The following is a 21,745-nucleotide window of genomic DNA, read 5'->3' as shown; positions in this document are numbered from 1 at the left end:
TTTGGGAGAATTTGATCAATGCAAACAACCTCAGCGGTATAGTTCGCTGGAGCTATCTTTTTTTTTTTCTTGAAATGATTTTTTTTTCATCAACCGCTGTCACAACGGGAACCCAACGGGTTCACGTGTCGTCTAGTGGAAAATAAAAGGCAGAACCTCAATTTGCCTTTTTGGCCAAATTCCCATACATACTGTGGATTCTCAGCAATTTTCACAGATGCATTGAGGTGGCAAGGTAAATCTAAAAATAAGACTGTTAGCGGTAAAAAATATTGATATTAAAAACAGCAAAGGTATTCACATTAACAGGAAAACAGTGTTGTCAGAAAATCAAATGCATTTCACAGGTACAATTTTTTTTTTTTTTTAAGGACATTACCTCATCACATAATCTTCCAACCTGGGTACGTGTGATCAGCCGACGCATGTCACAAAGTGCCAAGTGTACACGAGAAAGGATAGGACGAGATTCCTGGGTTGGAATTGAAGACAAAGGCAGTGAAGGGAGTGGGATATGGAATCGGTCAAATAAATTTGCATTTAGGATTAGTTACAATAAATTCACCAACTCATTCATAATTAATAAAGATGTGCACTGCGATGAAGAGAACAAAAATCAATCTACAATCGACAAGTGCAAAAGAACCAGAAAAATTAAAATGTGAAAACATTTAGAAAGATGGTGAGTTATTGATATCGATGCCTGGAGGGTAGTCATAAATCTGGGCTGTTGGGAAATCAGTCAATTGCTTATAAGTTAAATTTATAACTGCAAATAAAATAGCTTTTGTTAAGTACTTACCAGAAAATAATATATCCGTGTGTGTGTGTGTGTGTGTGTGTGTGTGTGTGTGTGTGTGTGTGTGTGTTTGTGTGTGTTTGTTTGTGTGTTTGTGTGTTTGTGTGTGTGTTTGTGTGTTTGTGTGTTTGTGTGTTTGTGTGTTTGTGTGTTTGTGTGTTTGTGTGTTTGTGTGTTTGTGTGTTTGTGTGTTTGTGTGTTTGTGTGTTTGTGTGTTTGTGTGTTTGTGTGTTTGTGTGTTTGTGTGTTTGTGTGTTTGTGTGTTTGTGTGTTTGTGTGTTTGTGTGTTTGTGTGTTTGTGTGTTTGTGTGTTTGTGTGTTTGTGTGTTTGTGTGTTTGTGTGTTTGTGTGTTTGTGTGTTTGTGTGTTTGTGTGTTTGTGTGTTTGTGTGTTTGTGTGTTTGTGTGTTTGTGTGTTTGTGTGTTTGTGTGTTTGTGTGTTTGTGTGTTTATGTGTTTATGTGTTTATGTGTTTATGTGTTTATGTGTTTATGTGTTTATGTGTTTATGTGTGTGTGTGTGTGTGTGTGTGTGTGTGTGTGTGTGTGTGTGTGTGTGTGTGTGTGTGTGTGTAAATGTATACACGTGTGTGCATTGTTATGTCTGGCTTCCTTCTCAGGACGACAGTGCAGTAACTGGTCTTTATTTTGATGAGGAAAATATTTGCATCATCCATATTATTTGAAAAAGTTAAATCATGCAGAACACCGAAAGCGAATTTTAAAACGAAAGACTATTTTTGCAATCGAGCATCCATATAAAAATGGAGGCAACCGACAAACTCATCGGCAAAACTTAGAAGGCTTAGAAGGGGAAAGGGTGACCCTACTCGGACCCCCTCATCCTTGTACATCCCCCAATTCTCCTACTTTCCCCACTCTTCTTTGCACTCAACCTTATCCTCTCACCCAGCTTATCCTCTCTACGCTTTTGTTTGTATTCGCCTCCAACATCTGACTCCATCCCTCCCTCCTATAAACACTTCCTCTTGCTCACACTCTCTCTCTCTCACACCTTCTCGCCCTGCCAGCAGCAGGAAGTTTACAATTTTAGCTGACCTAAAAATGTGATATTCTGTGAGGTGATTATCAAGATAATTATAAATAAATGAAGAAACAGAGTTATATATGAATAAACAAACAAACAGAGGAGCTGTTGAACTGGGGAGGAAGCAATGACGAGCTGGAGTTTCTGTGTTATGTAGAGGGGAAAGCGAAGGTTGTGGAGATCATGGAGGAGGAGGAGTGGACAGCATTAACGAGGATGAAGACGGGAAGAATGCCAGGCATTGATGAGGTGCATACAGAAACGCTATTTGCTGCAGGAGAAATCAGAGTCAGTTGGACGAAGAGATGTTGAATGGATGTATGAGAGAGGGTTCGATTCCGGAAGATTAGAGGACAGGGCTCATTGTGCCGTTATGGAAGAGGCAGGGTGATGTTCAACATCCGGGGAAGTACAGATGCATTACACTCCTAAATCACATCATGAAGGTACTGGAGAGGATTCTGAATGGGAGGATTAGGAAAAGTATGGAGAGTGACATTGGGAAAGAGCAACATGGGTTTATAAAGGGTTGGGGGATGACGGGTGGGATGTTCATGCTGGTGGGGAAGAGGTTGGAGGTGCAAGATGAAATGGCATTGGGATTTGTGGACCGGTGATGGCAAGTCAGAAGCAAAGGTGTGGAAGAGGATTCAGGTGGATGGAGTAATGGCAGACAGAAAGATATCAAGGGAATTTAAAGTGAAAGTTATGGTGATTGTGTGACGCCAGCCAACCTTTACGGTCTTGAAACGGTGGCACTGACAGAGACAACAACAGAGGTTGCAGGTCTGCAAGAACAACTGGTCAGGAGGATTGCAGGAATGAAGAGGGTGTGTAGGAGGAGGATGGATGAACTGAGGGAGGAGATTGGTGTGCAGATGAGCATGATGGGGGTGGTGGATTGGTAAAAACCTGGTTGAAGCGGGATGGACACTTGGTGCGGATGGATGAAGAGAAAAATGGCAAAGAGAGTGGATATGTTGATGGAGCAAGGGACTGTAGGAGAAAAAGAGGTAGACTGTGGTTGAGATGGGAAGACTGTGAGGAGGGATATCAATAAGGTGGGGGTGATTGGAAAGTGGAGAGAGTTGGCTGAGGACAGGGGAAACTGGAGGAGTATCCTGGTTCATGGTTGGTACCATTGGACCTCACCACTAATAAAGAGAAGAGAAGGAGAAGAAGTTCCCTTACAAGGAACTGCGACACAGGAGGAGGCCATTCGGCTATTCAAAGCCTGTGCTAGTATTACCAACCTATGATTGGTTGTCCATGCTCTGTCCTTTTAAATGTCAAGGGTCAAACAAGGAAGCAGCATGTCCCATTTTTTAAGTCTTTGGTATGACTCGGTCAGGGTTCAAATCATTGACCACCCACCCAAATCCGGAGCAGATGCTCTAACCATTACGCCACCCAGTCCGGTGGAAATTTCATTCACAATTTAAAAATCCATTCACTGGCAATTTTACTCTCCCACAGATTTTGTTGAGTTTGGGAATGGGGGTTTGAGCAGGAAGAGAAAAGTTTTGTTTATTCAAGAATCCAATGCATTTTGAGGAAAATTTAGACATTTGTTACTCATATTTAAGTGATTACAAGCAGAAAAAAAAAGATTGCAAGTCAGAATGCAGTTTCTTGTTTTTTCATCATTGCTGTTGCAAACTTCCCCCACAATCTTTCTGGAGAGACTATTCCATGCATAAACCACCGTCCAACTGAAAGACCCCTGCCTTAAAATACACATGTTTGGGGGTCCACTAAAACTACAAGGCTGTGTGGCATCACTTCCATTTTCATGAGCTGGAGCTTCTTAGACAGCTTCTTCATTTTTATCAATAAATTGATGCGACGAGTGGTTTTTGATTAAAATTGGTGTTGCAAGCTACTCAGTGAATAAAATATTCCCTTGGCAGGAAATTAGCTGATTATTTTGCCAGGGTTCTCAAACTCAGGGAGGAGAAGAGGTTAGAAATTCCTGTGGCAAGGAAACCATCCGGCTGGATGCAAAATTCTTCAGTTTCCTAGAATCAGAAACGTCCCACAACTACTTTTGCTTGTACTCTCAATCCTGTACTCATTTCACACTATCGCTTCCCAGTCTTCACCAACCTGTTCCCGCTCCTCCTCCCGACTGGTGTTGCTCACAACCTTTTCAAATATATTTGACAGTGGTGATCTTTTGTGTCATGATCTACAATAATGCCCGTGGAAGATCACTCTGACTGTGCAGTTCACCCACCCCATTGATGAGCAAATATTACCAAAGAGGTGAGGCGTGTCCGGTCATCCCATTCTGTCAATGCTTTATCCCGGAACTCTTGGAATTCCATAAAGCGTTTGCTCAAAATTTTTGAACCTCCGCACGCATCTTGTGTACATTTCACGTCCATGTCTTCTATTTTCCTCCGCTTATTGGATTCTCCATCAGTGCTGCAAGACCAAAACAATCGGTCATTCCATTGTGTAAAAGTGCTTCCATGATGCATATAATAATTTCCCAACTCATAAGACTACAAATAAAAGCAAGTGTGAAAGTAATGAGTAATTTATCAGTTTATATTAAAAATAATAAATCCCACCTTACTTGTATGTCAAACTAATGGTGAATTACTCATCTTTACGGATGAGTTCATTCTCCCAGAATCAGGGACGGGATGATTTATAATACTGTTCTAGTTCGATTCACTCCAGTTGCCGGGTTCAAATTCGGCGAGTCGTCTCAATATGACCGTAATGGTCAACCGTTTAAGATCCTCTCCTGCGAGATCTCGCATCCAAACGAGCACGCCAAGGTGCAGATTGGAGGCAACTAATCGGTCGAGTGTCCAGCTAATTAGCATCACCGTCTCATATTCAATTAGGCCGAGCGAACCTCAAACGCATGGAACTGTCTTTATGAATGCGGTTTCTACCAAAGCAGCCAAATAATCCCTAAACGGGGTTTTCCTAATCACCAATGAAGACCACGACAATCAGAATTCACCCCGACACCAGGTATGTTTAATACAAGAATAGTAATTAATGGTCACAGCGAAGGGAGCAGAAGGAAGCAATCTATAACAATTATGTAACTCGAAGGGCACTCGGTTGAACACATACCTCCGTCTGGATCCGGATTCAGATCTTCACAAAAATCGAATTAATTTGTGCTTGTCACACACCCAACCTGTCCACCAAATTTCATCAGAATACATCCACAAAGACAGACAGACAGACATAGATTGACAGGGGTGAAAACATAACCTCCCATCCACCTACGGTGGGCAGAAGTAATAATAACCAGAGAGTTGGTGTCAAAGCCACCCAATGCTCGCCTGTTTATATTGTTTTTAAAAGAATAGTCTAATAATATTTTTTTATAAAGCATTGCAGTGAAGTCTGATCCAAATAATTTTAAAGCAATATATGTACGTATTTGTATATTGTAATCAGTAAACTAGTACACATATTAAATGAATGGCAAGCGTCTAGTATAAACAGGCAAGCATTGGGTGGCTTTGACACCATCTTAGGTTGAAATTAAAAAATATATTTAAATCATTTGTTAATTTCAACTTCACCACACCAATAGTATACCCCAAATGAACCTCCATGCCAAATATCAGCATCCTAGTACACATATTAAATGAATGGCAAGCTTCTAAAAAATAACTTGCACCAAAAACTTTAACGTTGATGTGCTACAAAAAAGTTAAGTTCAAAACAGGTCAAAAATTTAAAACATTTGAAATTATTTTTTAATTTCAACTTCACTACACCAGTGGTATACCCCAAAGGAACCTCCATGCCAAATTTCAGCATCCTAGTACACATATTAAATGAATGGCAAGCTTCGAAATAACTTGCACCAAAAACTTTAACATTTTCACGCTCACGCTGACGCTGACACTCACGCCGGGGGTATCGCTATAGCTCTCTGTTCTTTGAACAGGCAAGCTAAAACCCTTACTAGTATGCGTTCACGATACGCACAGACAAACAGATTCCTTGATTATAAAACTTAACTGGGCCCATTCACACCACAATAGACAGACAAAGGGAATCACAAAATAAAAGCGTTTCTGGCCAAACCCAGCAAAGTATTGCAGGGTTGATCGACAGTACAGTCTTAGCTCATTTCTCGGTAGGCTACGTTGGTAGGGTTTTTTTTTTATATTGCTGTACCAGTGGAGTCATACCGGTAATTTTACTTCCAACTTCAACTTGAATTAAAAATGATTTTGTTTTAAAGCGAGATCAATATTGGTAATCAGCACAGGTCAGGATCCATCGCCATCGCAGAACGCTGTACCGGTATGATGATACAGGTATCGCTATCACAGACCACAATGACTCGGCACAGGCTTTCGAAAGCATACCCGATTAAAATAAATAACCAATTGGTAATTGTTTTAAAAACTGCCACGAGGGCAAATAAATCGAGATTACTTGTATGGTGCTCGGGTGTTGATGGTTAAAAGTTAAAACCTACTGTACTTACTTCCTATTACATCTTGACGTCATACGTTCCACTGGTCCAGGTATAGCCGAGACGCCGAGTGCATTAAAGCTTTTAAAATCATGCACAATATTTAAAGATTGTACAAATATTTCTTCGATTTGTTGGTGATGCACTGCTTTTTTTTTTCAATACTGATCTTTTTCAGTATGCCCGTATAGTCAGAATTCCAATACCAGTATATCGACATGAAAAATTATACCGGTACAACTGGTAAATCGATATATCGCCGGATCCGATTTCTTGGCCCGGAGGAGAGGAGAAGACATGGTTCTGGTGCAGGTGGGGAGTAGCTCTGATTGGGTAGGGCGTGGCTCAGACATGGCAGCATGCACGAAATCCACAGCTCTCCAAGCTGAATCCAAGCTTCCACTCCGCTTCAGTCTTTATATCCACCACCCTGTATGTCACCACGTTTTGCCCTTCCCCTCTCACTGGACTAGAGGCCCCATTGATGGGTGGAGGACAACCCATCTATCTCCTCGTTATTACTCAGGCAGTACCTCCCCCTCCTTGAGCCATCCGAGGTGCCGCTTTCATACCAATATAGCGCCTTGAGGCCGAGGAAAATTCTTTAACAAGTACATAAAACACAGCTTACAGAGGTGAGGACATTACTGGGATTAAAAGGGTTGAGATTTTTGGACACAAACACTGGGAAAGGAAGTCGACATCAAACTATTACATAAGCAACACATTTCTAATATCACAATTCGGTATACCATGATTTACGTCAAGGATGTGTTCTTGAAAACTGCGACTTAAATCAAATCTTTTATTTTTTTACCATAAGAAACACAGTAATGAAGTAAGGCTGTGTGGGAGGTGGAGAGGGGGACGTCGTAATTTTCACCAATGACATTACCTTTTTTGCTTAAACGGGGATCATTTAAACACTCAATCCAACACATATTTTGACAGTAAAAAATGGAAATGAAATATTTTATGAAAAGTAAAATACAGTAAAATACTGTGGTGGTGGTAGAGAAAGAGGAGAGAGAGTGAGAGTGAGTTATGATCAGATGAAGGATGGAAGGTTTGCTACTCATAGTCCTGGCAGGGATTTGTAATGTGGGTGCTGGGGATGATCCTCTTAATCTTCGTGTAAGACATCGTGAGGATCTTTAACATCCATCAACTAATGCTAGCAGACGGGACACCCAGCTTAACGGTCTGCACCTCGAGGCCATCCTAACCGTACACACGCATAAACTTATTAAACTAGTCACGGCTTGCAGTAAAGGTCTCTTTAGCCATGGCAGTGGAAATTGAACTCTCGCTCTCCTTTTTCAAGTCATCATACACACTTTTAGCTTTCCGCTGTGGGATGGCTTGACTTACAGGCATCCTTGTTCTATGGAGTCCTCAATCCACATGTCCAGCATATGTTCCATCTTTTCCATGTAAGAGCTCCTTTGCTTCGTCATTAACTTGGATGTTAATGGCGTATCACGTTTAGAACTTTCATGAATTTGTTCTGTATTTTAATAAATTGTACGTACGGTTGTTGAAAGCAAACCTAAGTGCCAACCAACATCGACAGCACGAGAACCACTCACCATTCTGCGTATAACATCCAATTCATCTCCAGATTTAGTTTTACTCACTTTCTTCACCAAAGGGTCACTCTCATCACCACCAGCTGGCTTAGAACTCATGATAAATATTTTGTAAAGAAAGTATGTCTGAACGGCATAAATGCAAAATAAAGTACAGTTCACTTTACACCAAAGTTACGTCATTCAAGTCACGTGCTTTGGCTTTCCCGTCGCCAATTTTCCTGAGCTGCCCAATCAATTGAATTTGAATTGAAATTTAATTGAATTGCAGGTGGAAGAAAAATTTCCATGTTTTACATGGACAATAATAATGTTAATACAGCTTGAACAATGGCCATGGCAGTGTAATGTCTGACTACGGTGCCGTCTAATCTGTCTAAATTTACATTCTGCACTAGAATATTACGTGCGGGATGACAGGTACAGGTACAACCCGACAAGGGCAAGGGGCACAGAATGCAGAAGTGTTCTTCCATCCATGAAGCTTACCTTTTCTGGGATGCACACAGGCATGGCACAGCCATGCACGGTTTGTCGGTGACATGTTGTCATTGAGGTGTGACGTAGCACTGTACAAAACCTGTCACACTTCATTGCAAACACGTCTTGAAACGGAAAACCACGTGTGGCTGTGTGCGTGCTTCATACTGTTAACGATCTCAACGTCTCGGAGTAAGACTGGGTGGTTCAGGAAAATTGGCGATGGAAAAAGCCAAAGCACGTGACTTGAACGACGTAACTTCGATGAAAAGAGACATAAAAGTGGTACCGGAAGGGTGACTACTGTCATGGAATGTACAGGGCAAGCATATGGAGTGAGAATAAATAAATAAATATCGTTGTACAAAATTATAGGACAGTGTATTCACATAATGTCCAGTGGAGTGCAATGCATTAAAAAATAAATTAATAAATAAAGGTTCTCATCTCTTCCAATGAACATAATTAGTGAAGGTTTTTCTGTGCTATGTTCATCTCTTCCATGCTTCCAGCACGTTACATGTCAATCTAATCACACTGCACCTGTACAATGTCAAACAAACAATGACCATAACATGGAACGTGCGTTCATATGGAAATACAACTTGCACACTTAAGTGCACTCACATGCACATGCACCAAAATGAGAAGCATGACAAGTTCAGATCAATTAATCACATTCGAGTTGACGCAACTGAAGTGCTGAGCAATGTGAGTTGGACCAGGCACTCGAGGCAGGCAGTTCTTTCAAAGTTTGGCCTCACTCCTTGTGTGGCAAGAAAAAAAGATTGGAGAAATTTGATAACTTGTGGCAACAGTGACAGCACACTGATGTAGTCCCCAACTCCATTGAAATGGGTTCACCACAAGCAGGCCGAGAGCAGTCCGATTGGGCAACCATGTACCTCAAAAGTGAAAAAAAAAAAAAAGGTCAACAAATGCAACTGTTTTATCCACGTCCGAATAAGTAGCTGCCAAACAAGTAAAGGTTCCCCTGTTTGGAAGCGACCCTGTTGGTGCAATGAACTGTAACATGAACCACCATGCTCCAGTGTGTCCCAAAGCCATTACAAGCTGCTCAGTGTTCCCAAGTTGTTTCAGCTGACTAAACGAGTCAAGTGCAACTGCTGGGTAATTCAATACACAATGTCTGAAATGTGTCCGGAGAGGGAGTTGGAGCGATTGATGGTGCAGAAGGGGTGCTTAGTAGGGTGTCACGTTCATGACCCGAGCAATACGTACTGCCCTGGTGGAAAAATAGTGGTCACAGCAAGGTCTCACATTTATAAAGAGGTGGGAAAGCATTTCGAGGACAAACGAGTGCTTATCCAGGAGGAATGCAGGAATTCTATTGCATCTCACTATTAAATTAATTGCCTCTCATCAAAATTAATTTCAGCGTTTGCCTTGATGAGATCACGCTGCAAAAAATAGGTTATTAACAGAAAGACAAAAATAGGCACCAGAGAGGAGCAATAACACTGTGGAGTTGTGGTACGGATGAGTCAAGGCTCAAGCTTGGGTGCTGACTGTCTCCATCTTGCATTTGTTAACTTCAAGTAATGGGGCAAACGGGGCATGGGACATGTTCCTTGTTGGGTGTGGAAAGATTCCTTCAGGTCTGACACAAAGCTGCAAAAGTCACCTCTCAACAATGCCGCTTCTTTTTTTTTCTTTTTTTTTTTAAAGTTAACTCCAAGGCTGAACTTGTCCCCAGGAGGAGCTGGAGTGATTGATATTGCACAAACAGTGGATAGTAGAGTGTCACGTTATGGCAGGACGTTGGTGATTGTACAAGGTACATGCAGGTGCTAATGATAAGCAAAGTTTATGTCGAGGAGTTGAAAGGTGGCTGTAATGTAATGGGTAGCCCACTGAAGGCAAAGGGTTGAAAGTTGATATTTTCTGGCATTCTTCCAAGAAATGGAAAGGGAACAGCATTCATGACCAAAGAAATACATATCATCCACAATGCAATGCCTTGAAAAGGCACATCTATTGTCTACATAAGACAGTACACCACCAGTTTCATCAACCTGCCTCAACTACTTAGCGAGGTATGGGGGCAGACACAAACAGCTTGATGAAGGACAGACAGACAGAAGTCTGACACACTAAACGGGAAAAAGGCACGCCAATGTACGTCTGAGTGTGCGTCACGCCAATGTACTACGCAAGTTTCATTGACCTGCCTCAATTACTTACAGAGATATGGACCGGTTAGGAAAAACACAATGGAGGGACAGATGTGTGATAGACAGACAGCCATGAGAATACCCCAAAGGTCATATCAACTGAATGGTAAAAATGGTTAATTACTTTGAGACGACAGATAAAACATTCTGGGTTGCAAGAAATATGCATCTTTCATTTACAACTGAGGAAATGAACATAAAGCAAGCATTGCAAAACAGCCTGAAAACTCACCATCCCATCAAATCCATTTCCTCGTCATTTTCTTCCAAAGCTTTTGTTCCTGGAAAATGAAGCATCAGAGCTTTCTGCAGCTCAAGCAAACTCTCAGAGAGTTGGATTAGTGTCTGATGGCCTAGAAAGGGTTGGGATGTATGGTGCGAAGAAATTGAAAATGAAAGTAAAGGTAAAGGTCTTCAGCAATAAAAAAAAAACAAAAAAAAACAACAAGAATGAAGAAATGCATGCATGGTGGTGTACAAGAGTAATAAGAACCACCCTCGTTCCAAATCATGCCGTCGACCTCACCTTGGCGAGGCTTCTTCGTGAGACCACCTGTCAATCATGTAGCGCTGCAAGGCCATGATCATCACCAACCCGCACCCCCCATCCCCAAATGCAAACCCAACACCAAGCAACTTCTTAAAGAATTAAGGAATGACAGAATGTAGTTTACCCTGATTTACAGCAGTTTGGATGTCCGCCGTCCCAATAAACAGAGGATGTGTTGAAATGACAGGGTGAGGAAGTTGATTAGCTGGGCTTAGCACCCGTTGCAATGCAATCCTGGCCTCGAGAAGATAATCCCACATCGCTGCAACAAGAAAAAAACACCCTCAATTGAAAAAAAATATTACACTTCAAGGAATTCATAGAAAAACACCACATCGTTGTAACTGAGCATTGATCAACAAATATACGATAAATATAATATACTGTACATACATATACATATATATTTACGGTTCCAGGAACCATACGCATGCAAACATAGTGTCCCAAGTCAGTTATTCCATTAAGTATATGTGCAGATAGAACCCCTCCTTGTGTGTAGTGGGAATGCAAAAGAGGGTGCATTGCGATGACTTTTAGTTAGGTTTATAAATCATTTCTCCCCTTTTATTTTGAACCACAGTACCAGCGACTCGCTTTCCAAGGCAAAATCTTTGTGCAGTACCTTTTTGTCGAGTCGGGACATGCGTGGAGTGGGCGGGCTTCTCGGTATGGCCGAAATCCCGACCAGGAAGGGCGGACACATGGAAGCCCCATCCAATCAGGGCGGACAGTGACATCAGCTTCACCAAGGCCCCTCCCCGCTGAGGGAGATCTATAAATTACGAAGCAACCCTGAGAGCGAGGAGCGTTGGAGTGAGACAGTTCGTCGGCTGGTAGCGAAAGAAAGGAGGAAGGTCGTAGAGTGGTTGCGCTATTTGGGGGTCGTTCGTTTTGAGTGCGAGAGAGCTGGGAAGACCTCGACCCGACCTTGACCAGGTCTCTCGTTGGGTCCTGTCTGCAGCCCTGATCCCCGCCTCAGACTCCGCTCTACTCGACCGGGGATCCCTCGCAGACACTGTCTCCACGCATGCGGCCATGGACCGAGCCGCACGATCATTGACAGGTGCCTTACCACGGAGCATCCCTTCCCTGCAACGTTCAGGTACCCGAAAGAACTGCGACCTCAGCTCACCTCCCTCTCTGGCTGCAGGGGTCTTTTGCCATACATCTGGGTTTATTTTCGTCTGAGTGTGCGTCTGAGTGTGTTGCGCCGTCTTTAAGTGAAATTGCATGTGTTTTTATTTGATCATTGTAAATCTTGCCTGTTTTATTCCCACGTAAACCTGCTCTGTGTCCCTCTTTTGTAAGTTGATTGTAAATAAATTATTGTAGTAATGTTCCCAGTTTGCTTTTGTCTTTTTCTTCATTGGTCCAGCATGGCTCGGATCTGAGTTTAATCCGGGTCTTTATCCCCGATAATCTGTTCATTCTTGCCGGTACGTTCATGGCAGATCCGCTCGGCTGCATCCGAACTGGAAAGGTAGTTGGTAGTTGTGAGAGTGATCCGGTTCGAGCAAGGCGTACTGAGGGCGTGGTTCCGTGGTAGTTCAAACCTCGTGGATAATTAGGTAAATTGATTCTAGACAAAAGACCCTACGCTACGCGGTGGAGGTATTGGTGTCCACGGTCGGTTAAGCCAGTGGTTCTCAACCTTTTGGAGCCGTGACCCCCCAAAAAATGTAAGTTGGGGTTCGTGACCCCCCCTCCCGACTCACACTTGAAACACACTGCAGTGACTTCACAGAGCGCATAAAAAATCCACAGTGCCTGGAGCACATTCGTCAATGCCTAGGCATTGCCAGCTGTTAAAACTAAACAGAACTAAACTAAACTGGCATCACAAATTAATAATTTACACTCTGATGTATAATACAGTAAAAACAGCCAGCCACATTCATAAAAAAGGCTTCTGTAATTGCAAAGAGCGGTATGTAGCCTATTTATGCAGGGGACACAGACTGGAAGATTGAGCGACTCTCTGCTGCAGACAGAGGTTACTATCACACATGACAGCTACTTGAAGTACACAAACCTTGCATTACTGACCAAAAATAAACAAAAAACAAAACAAAAACGAAATTAAATTTGGCTTCAAGTACAGTTTTAAATTTTATTCAAGTTCAGACAGCACAACTCATTGTGAAGGAGGCAAGAGGACTGCTTTACAAGCTGATGGCAATAGGCTATTATCATTCATTCTCATATAGCTGGGCCTGCAAAAGAAAACAACACATCCTCATACATTTTCCCACTCGTAGCTGTATCTTGCAAAAACAAGTAACTGTGCATCACTGGAAACATCCGTTGTTTCGTCAATTTGGAGGGAAAATCTTCCACTTTTCTTCACTCGGTCAATGAGCTGCTCTTTAATGTCGTTGGCAATTTCACCAATATGCCTCGCTATTGTGTCATTAGACAGTGGAATAGTCTCAAGTGTGCTAGCTATTTTTTCACCATGCATAGCTCTGGTCATTGCAATCGCTGCTGGGCAGATCAGGCTCTCTGCAATAGTATGGGGCTTTTTGGATTGAGCAACCAGGTATGCCACTTCATATGAAGCCAACAGGGCTTTGACAGGGATTGTAGAGTGCTCACGTACAGTCGTCTTTTGGCTCTGTAGTTCTCCCTCCTTACGCCGAAAAAAATCTAATGGTTTGCCAATGTAGGATGAGTGTTTGGTTTGTAAATGTCTCTTCAATTTTAACTTCAACAGTTCAATTTCAACTTCAACTTCAACAGTTGGCCCACCTTCACATGTGTCGTCTTGGTCCGCATCTTGAGCTGGCAGACGTTTTTTGACAAGCCACCGATCCATATTCAGCCACCTTCTAGTAGTTAGCTAGCGCTAACATTGACTTTTGGCACCCGGCACTGTTCTCTCGTTCGCACTCACACACTCACACAAACACACATTTCACTTGCTGCTCAAATCTGTTTCATAATGACATTATAACATTGGTATGGGAGATTTAATTGAAAAATCATTTTCAAAAAAAATATTTATGAATTTCTTTATTATATATTTGTTTATTTGTTTTGACAACCTTCCCACGACCCCCAAAAACAATCTCGCTACCCCCAGGTTGAGAACCATTGGTTAAAGCGACCCGCCGCGTCATGGAATTATCCGAGAGCTACGGCCTACAATTCCAGGAGTCTGGTGGAAGACGGCGTAACTTACCCCACCTAGTGGTCGTTCTCGCCACCGGACCCCAGCCCGCAACAATATATATATATATATATATATATATATATATATATATATATATATATATATATATATATATATATACATACATACATACATACACACAATATTTAGTGTCAATTACTACATTTCTATGCCTCATTCAACAAATATTGAAGGCCATACCTGACATGGTGAACAAACAAACTTGTGAGCAGCATAATGGCAAGAGGATTCAGTTGGAATATTGCAACTTAAAAAAGGAAAACGGTCACGTATGGGATCTCATTCAAAATATAATTATATTAAAAGACATTGAGCATTATTTTCCATTTTATCAGTCATTGATCCTTCCTTCCCTTCAAATGCAGCACATGCCGTCCTCCCCCCGCCCCTGGGAAGGATATATCAGGAATTTGAACATGCTGCCGGCGATTAGGGCCCTGTCACACCTTGACGTTTTAGCCAGTGTATGGCAAGGTATCAAAATGTATGTAAAACGCTGGCGTACGCTGAACTATTGATGTTTTTTTTTTCCAGTTTTGGACGTATTCTTAACGAGTTGAACGTATGCATAACGTATTCGTAACGTACACAGAACGTTTCGATAACATATATCAACGAATGCTGAGCGGGTTGTCGGCGTTCACAACCTATGCCCAACGCAAATCTAACTTATGCATAGCACGGCAGCGTATCGCCGACGATCACGTGGCGTAGCCTATTAAAAGGCTGCGGCTCGACGATTCAAATCATAACCGCACTAGACATCAAAGTGTCAAGCCGCTGTCACACCTTAACGATTAAGCCAGCGTATGCCGACTTATGAAAAATTTGCCGAATACGCTGGCACACGTCGAATATGTTATGGGTAAGTTTTGTATACGTTAAGAGCACGCTGAAGCATGCTGGCATACGTCGTAGTACGCCAAGTACTTCGACAAATTTTCAGCATGTTGAAAATTTTTCGATGTATGCGGAACGTGTGTCATAGGCCGAGTACGCTGGCCATAAGTTGTAGGCACGTTACGCGATCGTTGACACACGTTACTTGTAAGTTACTCATAAGTCGAAACACGTCAAGGTAATGGTTAGCGTCAGTATTCCAGACTCCCTGGTTTTTTTATATTTTTTCCTTCGGTATGACGGTGATGTTGACACTTCGATTTCTAGTGCGGTTATGATTTAAATCGTTGAGCGGCAGCCTATTAATTATATTATAACGGCACTAGAAATCGAAGTGTCAACATCACCGTCATACCGAAGAAAAAAACAAACAAAACAAAAAAAAACACCAGGGAGTCTGGAACACTGACGCTAACCATTACCTCGACATGTTTTAACTTATTAGTAACTTACAAGTAACATGTGTCGACGTGTGTCAACGATCGCGTAACATGCCTACAACACGTTACTCATAGGTTAGAAATAAGTTTCGGGTATGATAAACATTACCTCGACGTGTTTCGACTTATGAGTAACTTCCAAGTAACGTGTGTCGACGTGTGTCAACGATCGCGTACCGTGCCTACAACTTATGGCCAGCGTATGCGGAACGTGTGAGTGATATGCTGGCATACGTCGAAAAATTTCAAGCATGGAAAATTTGTCTAACAGCTCAGCGTACTACGACGTATGCCAGCGTACTCTTAACGTATACAAAACTTACCCATACATATTCGACATGTGCCAGCGTTTTAGACAAATTTTTCATATGTCGACATATGCTGGCTAAATCGTCAAGGTGTGACAGGGCCTTAATATCATGCCTACTCCTCACAAAAGGACACCGCATGATCTTTAATGTCCACCAACTAATACCGGCAGACGGGACGGCAATTTAACAGCCATCCAAAGAACGACAAACATTGAAGAATTACCCTGCTTACGAAACACCACGATGATCATTTTTAATTGGTTCGGGGCGGCCCAGTTATCTAGCCAACCCAGTGGCCGTAGATGAATCAATGGGTATCCCGGGTTCAAATTTCATATATCACTGTTTATCTATACAAATTCTACAATGAGCCCAAGATTAACAATATATATATATATATATATATATATATATATATATATATATATATATATATATATATATATATATATATATATATATATATATATATATATATGAAAAACGAAGACCCACCCACATCTCTCACCTATGAATAGAGGGAGTAACCAATTAGCTCTTACCTAATCAATTAAACCAAGGTGGCTAGGATTATATAAATAAAGACTCCTTCCACGCTCTTCCAGATGAAGGAGCTGCATAAAGCAACCATGATAGGCTACCCAAGGTAAGCCCTTTGCAGTTTCAAACCCTTCCCAGAGTTCCTTTGTAGCTGTAAAGACGTTCACAAATAGTACACACATGAGAATCCCAATGCTACACAGCCCCTCAGCTGCCGGACCAGTTTCATCACTTGTCGGTGAATCATCAGTGACAGCGCAGACAGCCTTGGGAGTCATGGATTCACTGGACTGTGGGGTGTGGTGCTGTCGGTGCCCATACAGGATGAAGAAAGTCCAAGTCCAAGTCATTTCTCCTTCCAGTCTTGCTGTACGAATGTGAAACTTGGACTCTGACTCGGGATCTGAGATGGAGACATAACTCCTTTGGTACAAGGTCTCTTTGGAGATCCTTGGCTATCGCTGGTCAGACATGTCTTACGAGCGGTTGCTGAGACACTCAGATGAGATTTGTTCCCGATATAGTCCATGAGTGTCAGCTGCGGCTATATGGACATGTGGCTCATTCGTCCTGACGTTGATCCTGCTCACCAGATTCTCGCAGTGAGGGAACCTCATGAATGGAGGAAGCCATTGGACCTACCACGTGCCTCGTGGTTGCAGCAGATCGATCAGCATCTCAAGGAGATGAAGATGGGCCAGGCATCTGCCTGGGGGATGGCCAGACAGAGGCCTTGGAGTACCGGCGGAAAGTGGACGCAGTGACGTGCTGCTCTGGTAGATGCTCCCATACCAGACCTGACCTGAGGGTAATTTAATGGGTGTAGAAAAGATAATGGTTTTGAATGTGGGATGACTTGAGACAGTGATACACATCTGTCTTTAAGACTCGGAGGCAAGATTTAGATTGAAGAGCGTGTGGAATGTGGTTCCAGAAGTGGGGGGAAAAGGAATAAATGAGTGGAGGTTTGCAATGGTTCTGGACTTGGGGAGTTTCAATAGGAGGGGGTTACTAGTAGACCACATGCATACTGCAGATACCTGGAGGGGGCGAAGCACGGATGATTGAAGATGATGAGAAGAAGTATAAAAAGAAGATGCATAAGTATAGCGACAGTATAACAGAGGGCAGTTGGTGCAAGACCAGAAATTAGGTGGAAGAAAACGAACAGAGACCACCGAGCTGTCAGTGATGGCAAATTGACAGACCTATAGACTCAGCTTTATCGCGTGAGATTCCAATGATCTTGAAAGTCTTGGTTTCCACAGCGTCAAGCCGATTAAGATGTGAAGCAGGAGGAGCCAGCCCAGAAGGGAGAGCAGTACTCCATCAAGCTGTAGATGAAAGCCTTGTAGGTGGAGAGGAGCTAGGTTGTGCTAAAGGCCCAGTCACACCTTGACGTTTTAGCCAGGAATGGCAACGTATAAAAACGCACTTAAAACGTTGGCGTACGCTAAAGTTTTGAGGTTTTTTTTTAAGTTTTGGTCGTATTCATAATGTGTTGGTCGTATGCATAACGTATTAGTAACGGGCACAGAACGTTTCGTTGTCTTATAGATAACTTATATCAAGGAATGCTTAGCCTGTTGTCGGCGTTCACAAACTATGCCCAACGATAGTTTAACTTAGTCATAGTGCGCTGCACCGAAGAACTCGTGGCGTTCTCTGTTAAAAACCTGCCGCTCGCCGATTTAAACCATAACCGCCTGAAAATTGGAAGTGTCAACATCACAGTCACACCTTGACGATTTAGCCAGCGTATGGCGACCTATGAAAATGTGTCTAAAACGCTGGGACACGTCGAATACGGTATGGGTAAGTTGTGTATACGTTAGCAGCACGATGAAAAACAATGAAGTACGCTGGCATATTACGTGGTGCGTCTAGTACGTCGTGAAATTTCAAGCATGCTGAAAATTTTACGACGTACTCGACGTGTGGCTCACAAGTTCCGCATACACTGGCGTAAGTTCTCGGCACACTCCGCAATCGTTTACACACGTCGGCCAAACGTTACTTGTAAGATACTCATAAGTCGAAACACGTCGAGGTAATGTTTAGCATACCCGAAACTTAATTTTCAACCTACGAGTAACGTGCTTTGAACATTAGTAGCGTGCTTTGAACCTATCTGTAACGTATCTCAAACGCACATTGGCGTATGCAAACGAATTTGATTGACGTCTTCCGGACGACCACAGAACTTACCGAACGTGTTTCTAACTTACAGCTACCGTATAATGGCGTATTGGCAGCGTTTAGGGGAATTGGTATATACAAATGGGCTTCACAAGAGGAACCCGTCAGTGTTCCTGACTCCATGTTGAGTAGATGTCAATGTCACTGGCAGTAGCAGTAGCAGTAGTAGTAGTAGTAGTAGTAGTACGAGAGAATTTAGTGATGTCGATGTTATTAGTAGTAGTAGTAGTAGTTAGAGAGAATTTAGTGATGTCGATGTTAGTAGTAGTAGTAGTACTAGTAGCAGTAATAGTAGTTTGAGAGAATTTAGTGATGTCGATGTTGGTAGTAGTAGTAGTTCGAGAGAATTTAGTGATGTCGATGGTAGTAGTAGTAGTAGCATTAGTAGTAGTTCGAGAGAATTTAGTCATGTCTATGTTGGTAGTAGTAGTAGTAGTCGTTCGAGAGAATTTAATGATGTCGATGTTATTAGTAGTAGTGATAGTAGTAGTTCGAGAGAATTTAGTGAGGTCGATGTTATTATTAGTAGTAGTAGTAGTAGTAGTTAGAGAGAATTTAGTGATGTCGATATTAGTAGTAGTGGTAGTAGTAGTAGTACTAGTAGCAGTAATAGTAGTTTGAGAGAATTTAGTGATGTCGATGTTGGTAGTAGTAGTAGTAGTAGCAGTAGTAGTAGTTCGAGAGAATTTAGTCATGTCTATGTTGGCAGTAGTAGAAGTAGTCGTCGTTCGAGAGAATTTAATGATGTCGATGTTATTAGTAGTAGTAGTGATAGTGGTAGTTCGAGAGAATTTAGTGAGGTCGATGTTGGTAGTAGTAGTAGTAGTAGTGGTAGTAGTAGTAGTACTTTCAAGTAACGTGTTTCAAAGTTTAAAAACAACGTTCGTGTAGCATGCTTACAAAACGTTACTCATAGGTTAGAAATAAGTTTCGTGTATGGTAAACATTACCTCCACGCGTTTCGACTTATGAGTAAGTAACAAGTAACGTGTTTCAACGTGTGTCAACGATCGCATAACGTGCCTACAACTTATGGCCAGAGTAGCGGAACGTGTGAGTCATACGCCGGCATACGTCGTAAAATTTCAAGCATGAAAAAATTTGAGGAAAACCCAAAAGTTCAACGTGTAAAGCCAGGGTACTACCACTTATGGCAGTGTTTTTCAGCGTGGTCTTAACATATACAAAATGTACCCATAACGTATTCGACGTGTACCAGCGTTTTACACAAATTTTTGCAAAAATCGGCATAAGCTGGCTAAAACGTCAAGGTGTGACTGGGCCTTAAGGAAGGACTTTGTACGACGGAGGATACCAAATCGGTGTCTGGCTTTGGAGGCCAACTCTGAAATGTGGCTTGCCCAAGAGAGATTATGGCTTTGAATGAGACCCAAGAGTTTGAGTGACAGAGACAGAGACAGAGACAGAGACAGAGAGAGAGATCAGGTTTGAAAGACACATTGAAAGTGTTTCACCCATTTTGCGATTTTGTCAAGGCATGAGGAAAGGGAAGAGGCCACTGTCTGTCTGTCAGAAGGTTGAGGGATGCCACAGCAGAGAGTGGAGGCATCAGCAAAGAGACAAAGTAGTTGCCCAACAAGGTTCTCCTGTTCAAAGGTGACCCTGTTGGTGCAATGAAACGGAACATGAATCACCATGTTACAGTGTGTACCAAAACCATTACAAGCTGCTCTGTGTTCCCAGGTTGTTGCAGCTGACTAAACGAGTCAAATGCTGCGAGGTGATTCAATATACAGTATTCTGACATATGTCCAGAGGGAGCATGTAATTATGCAAATGATTGATGTGCATAATTCCAAGTCATGTGCAGTTTTGTTGCGCACGTGATGTATATGCTCAGTCATTGGTTCGTGCACGAACCGGAAGTTTATTTATTTATTTACACACACACACACACACACACACACACACACACACACACACACACACACACACACACACACACACACACACACACACACACATACACACACACACACACATACACACACACACACATACACACATACACACATACACAATAACCACAAACTGGGGTCCTGGTAATTTAGTTCTGTCAACGTTCAATTACCTTTCCATCGATTTACTTCACTGAAAACCGTTAAGGCTGCTGAGAGAAACCTTAGAAGTCTTAACAGTTTGTGACTTTATGCTGTCAAACGATATTCATAGGCTCATAGCAAACACCATAAATATTCCACACACCATTGGGAACAAATTCCCGTACAAACGGAACCTGGGACTCCTTACTAATACATCCACTATCTTTTCATGCACATGTGAGGCGTACAAAAGAACGCGCTGACAATGCCTTGTACGAGCTGCAGCACGAAGTTTCATGGGCAGTGTGTAATCTCAGAGTCGCTGGTTTGCACACCTACCAGAAGTAACACTAAATATAGGCACAAACTATTCGGTCAATTCTGTCAAACAAATTTCCCCTCACACCACCCTCTCCTGGCTTCCCCATCAAAGCTTTCCACCCAAACCGCCACTCATTGCTCCCCACCCCCACCCCCCTCCTCAGATTACCGAGGAGACTGCGAATATGTGGGCTGGAGGGTAAGATGGGAGGGGGTAAGTGGAAAGGTTGGGGGGTTGTCCACGTGTCCAACAAATAATTTCCTTTTTAGGTCATCTCTTCGAGCATGACCTAATAATATGGGTGTCGATGTCCTTCCATCCGTCCGTTCACAATGAAGTTGAAGCGGGAGATCTGGTCATTAGTGATCCTGATAGAGGTCGATGAGATGTACACGATGGTATGACTTTCAAGGTCACCGAAGGTCAAGGTCAAGGTCACGAGGAATTTGAAGTTGCGAAAATGACGATTCTCAAATTCTATCTCCTCCGCCATTTTTCAAGCAATCTTGAATTTGATTGTGGCATATGAATCTATGGGACAATATCTAAATTTTGGTCAGGCCGGATTTTCGATATTCGCTTTCGTTTTCGTGTCATGTGACTTCAAAGTTGGCAAAAATGCGAAAATGACGATTTTCAAAATCTATCTC

The 21,745-nt window shown here is 42.4% G+C and overlaps 1 protein-coding gene across 1 annotated transcript in view; it reads right to left on the bottom strand.

Annotated features, from left to right (window-relative positions):
• Positions 1-21,745, bottom strand: part of AATF (apoptosis antagonizing transcription factor) — a 71,168-nt gene that overhangs the window by 23,498 nt on the left and 25,925 nt on the right. The window contains exons 5-8 of the mRNA XM_085883398.1: positions 11,249-11,386; positions 10,807-10,927; positions 4,104-4,272; positions 380-472 (exon numbers count right to left, since the gene is read on the bottom strand). Of these exons, the coding sequence (XP_085739524.1) occupies positions 380-472; positions 4,104-4,272; positions 10,807-10,927; positions 11,249-11,386 (521 nt within the window). The remainder of the gene's footprint in view (positions 1-379; positions 473-4,103; positions 4,273-10,806; positions 10,928-11,248; positions 11,387-21,745) is intronic.

The sequence above is a fragment of the Eptatretus burgeri genome, chromosome 5 (genome assembly GCF_056783735.1).
Source record: "Eptatretus burgeri isolate ZD-2024b chromosome 5, Ebu_testis_v1, whole genome shotgun sequence".
NCBI lineage: Eukaryota > Metazoa > Chordata > Myxini > Myxiniformes > Myxinidae > Eptatretus > Eptatretus burgeri.
This window is presented reverse-complemented; position numbering and strand designations above follow the sequence as displayed.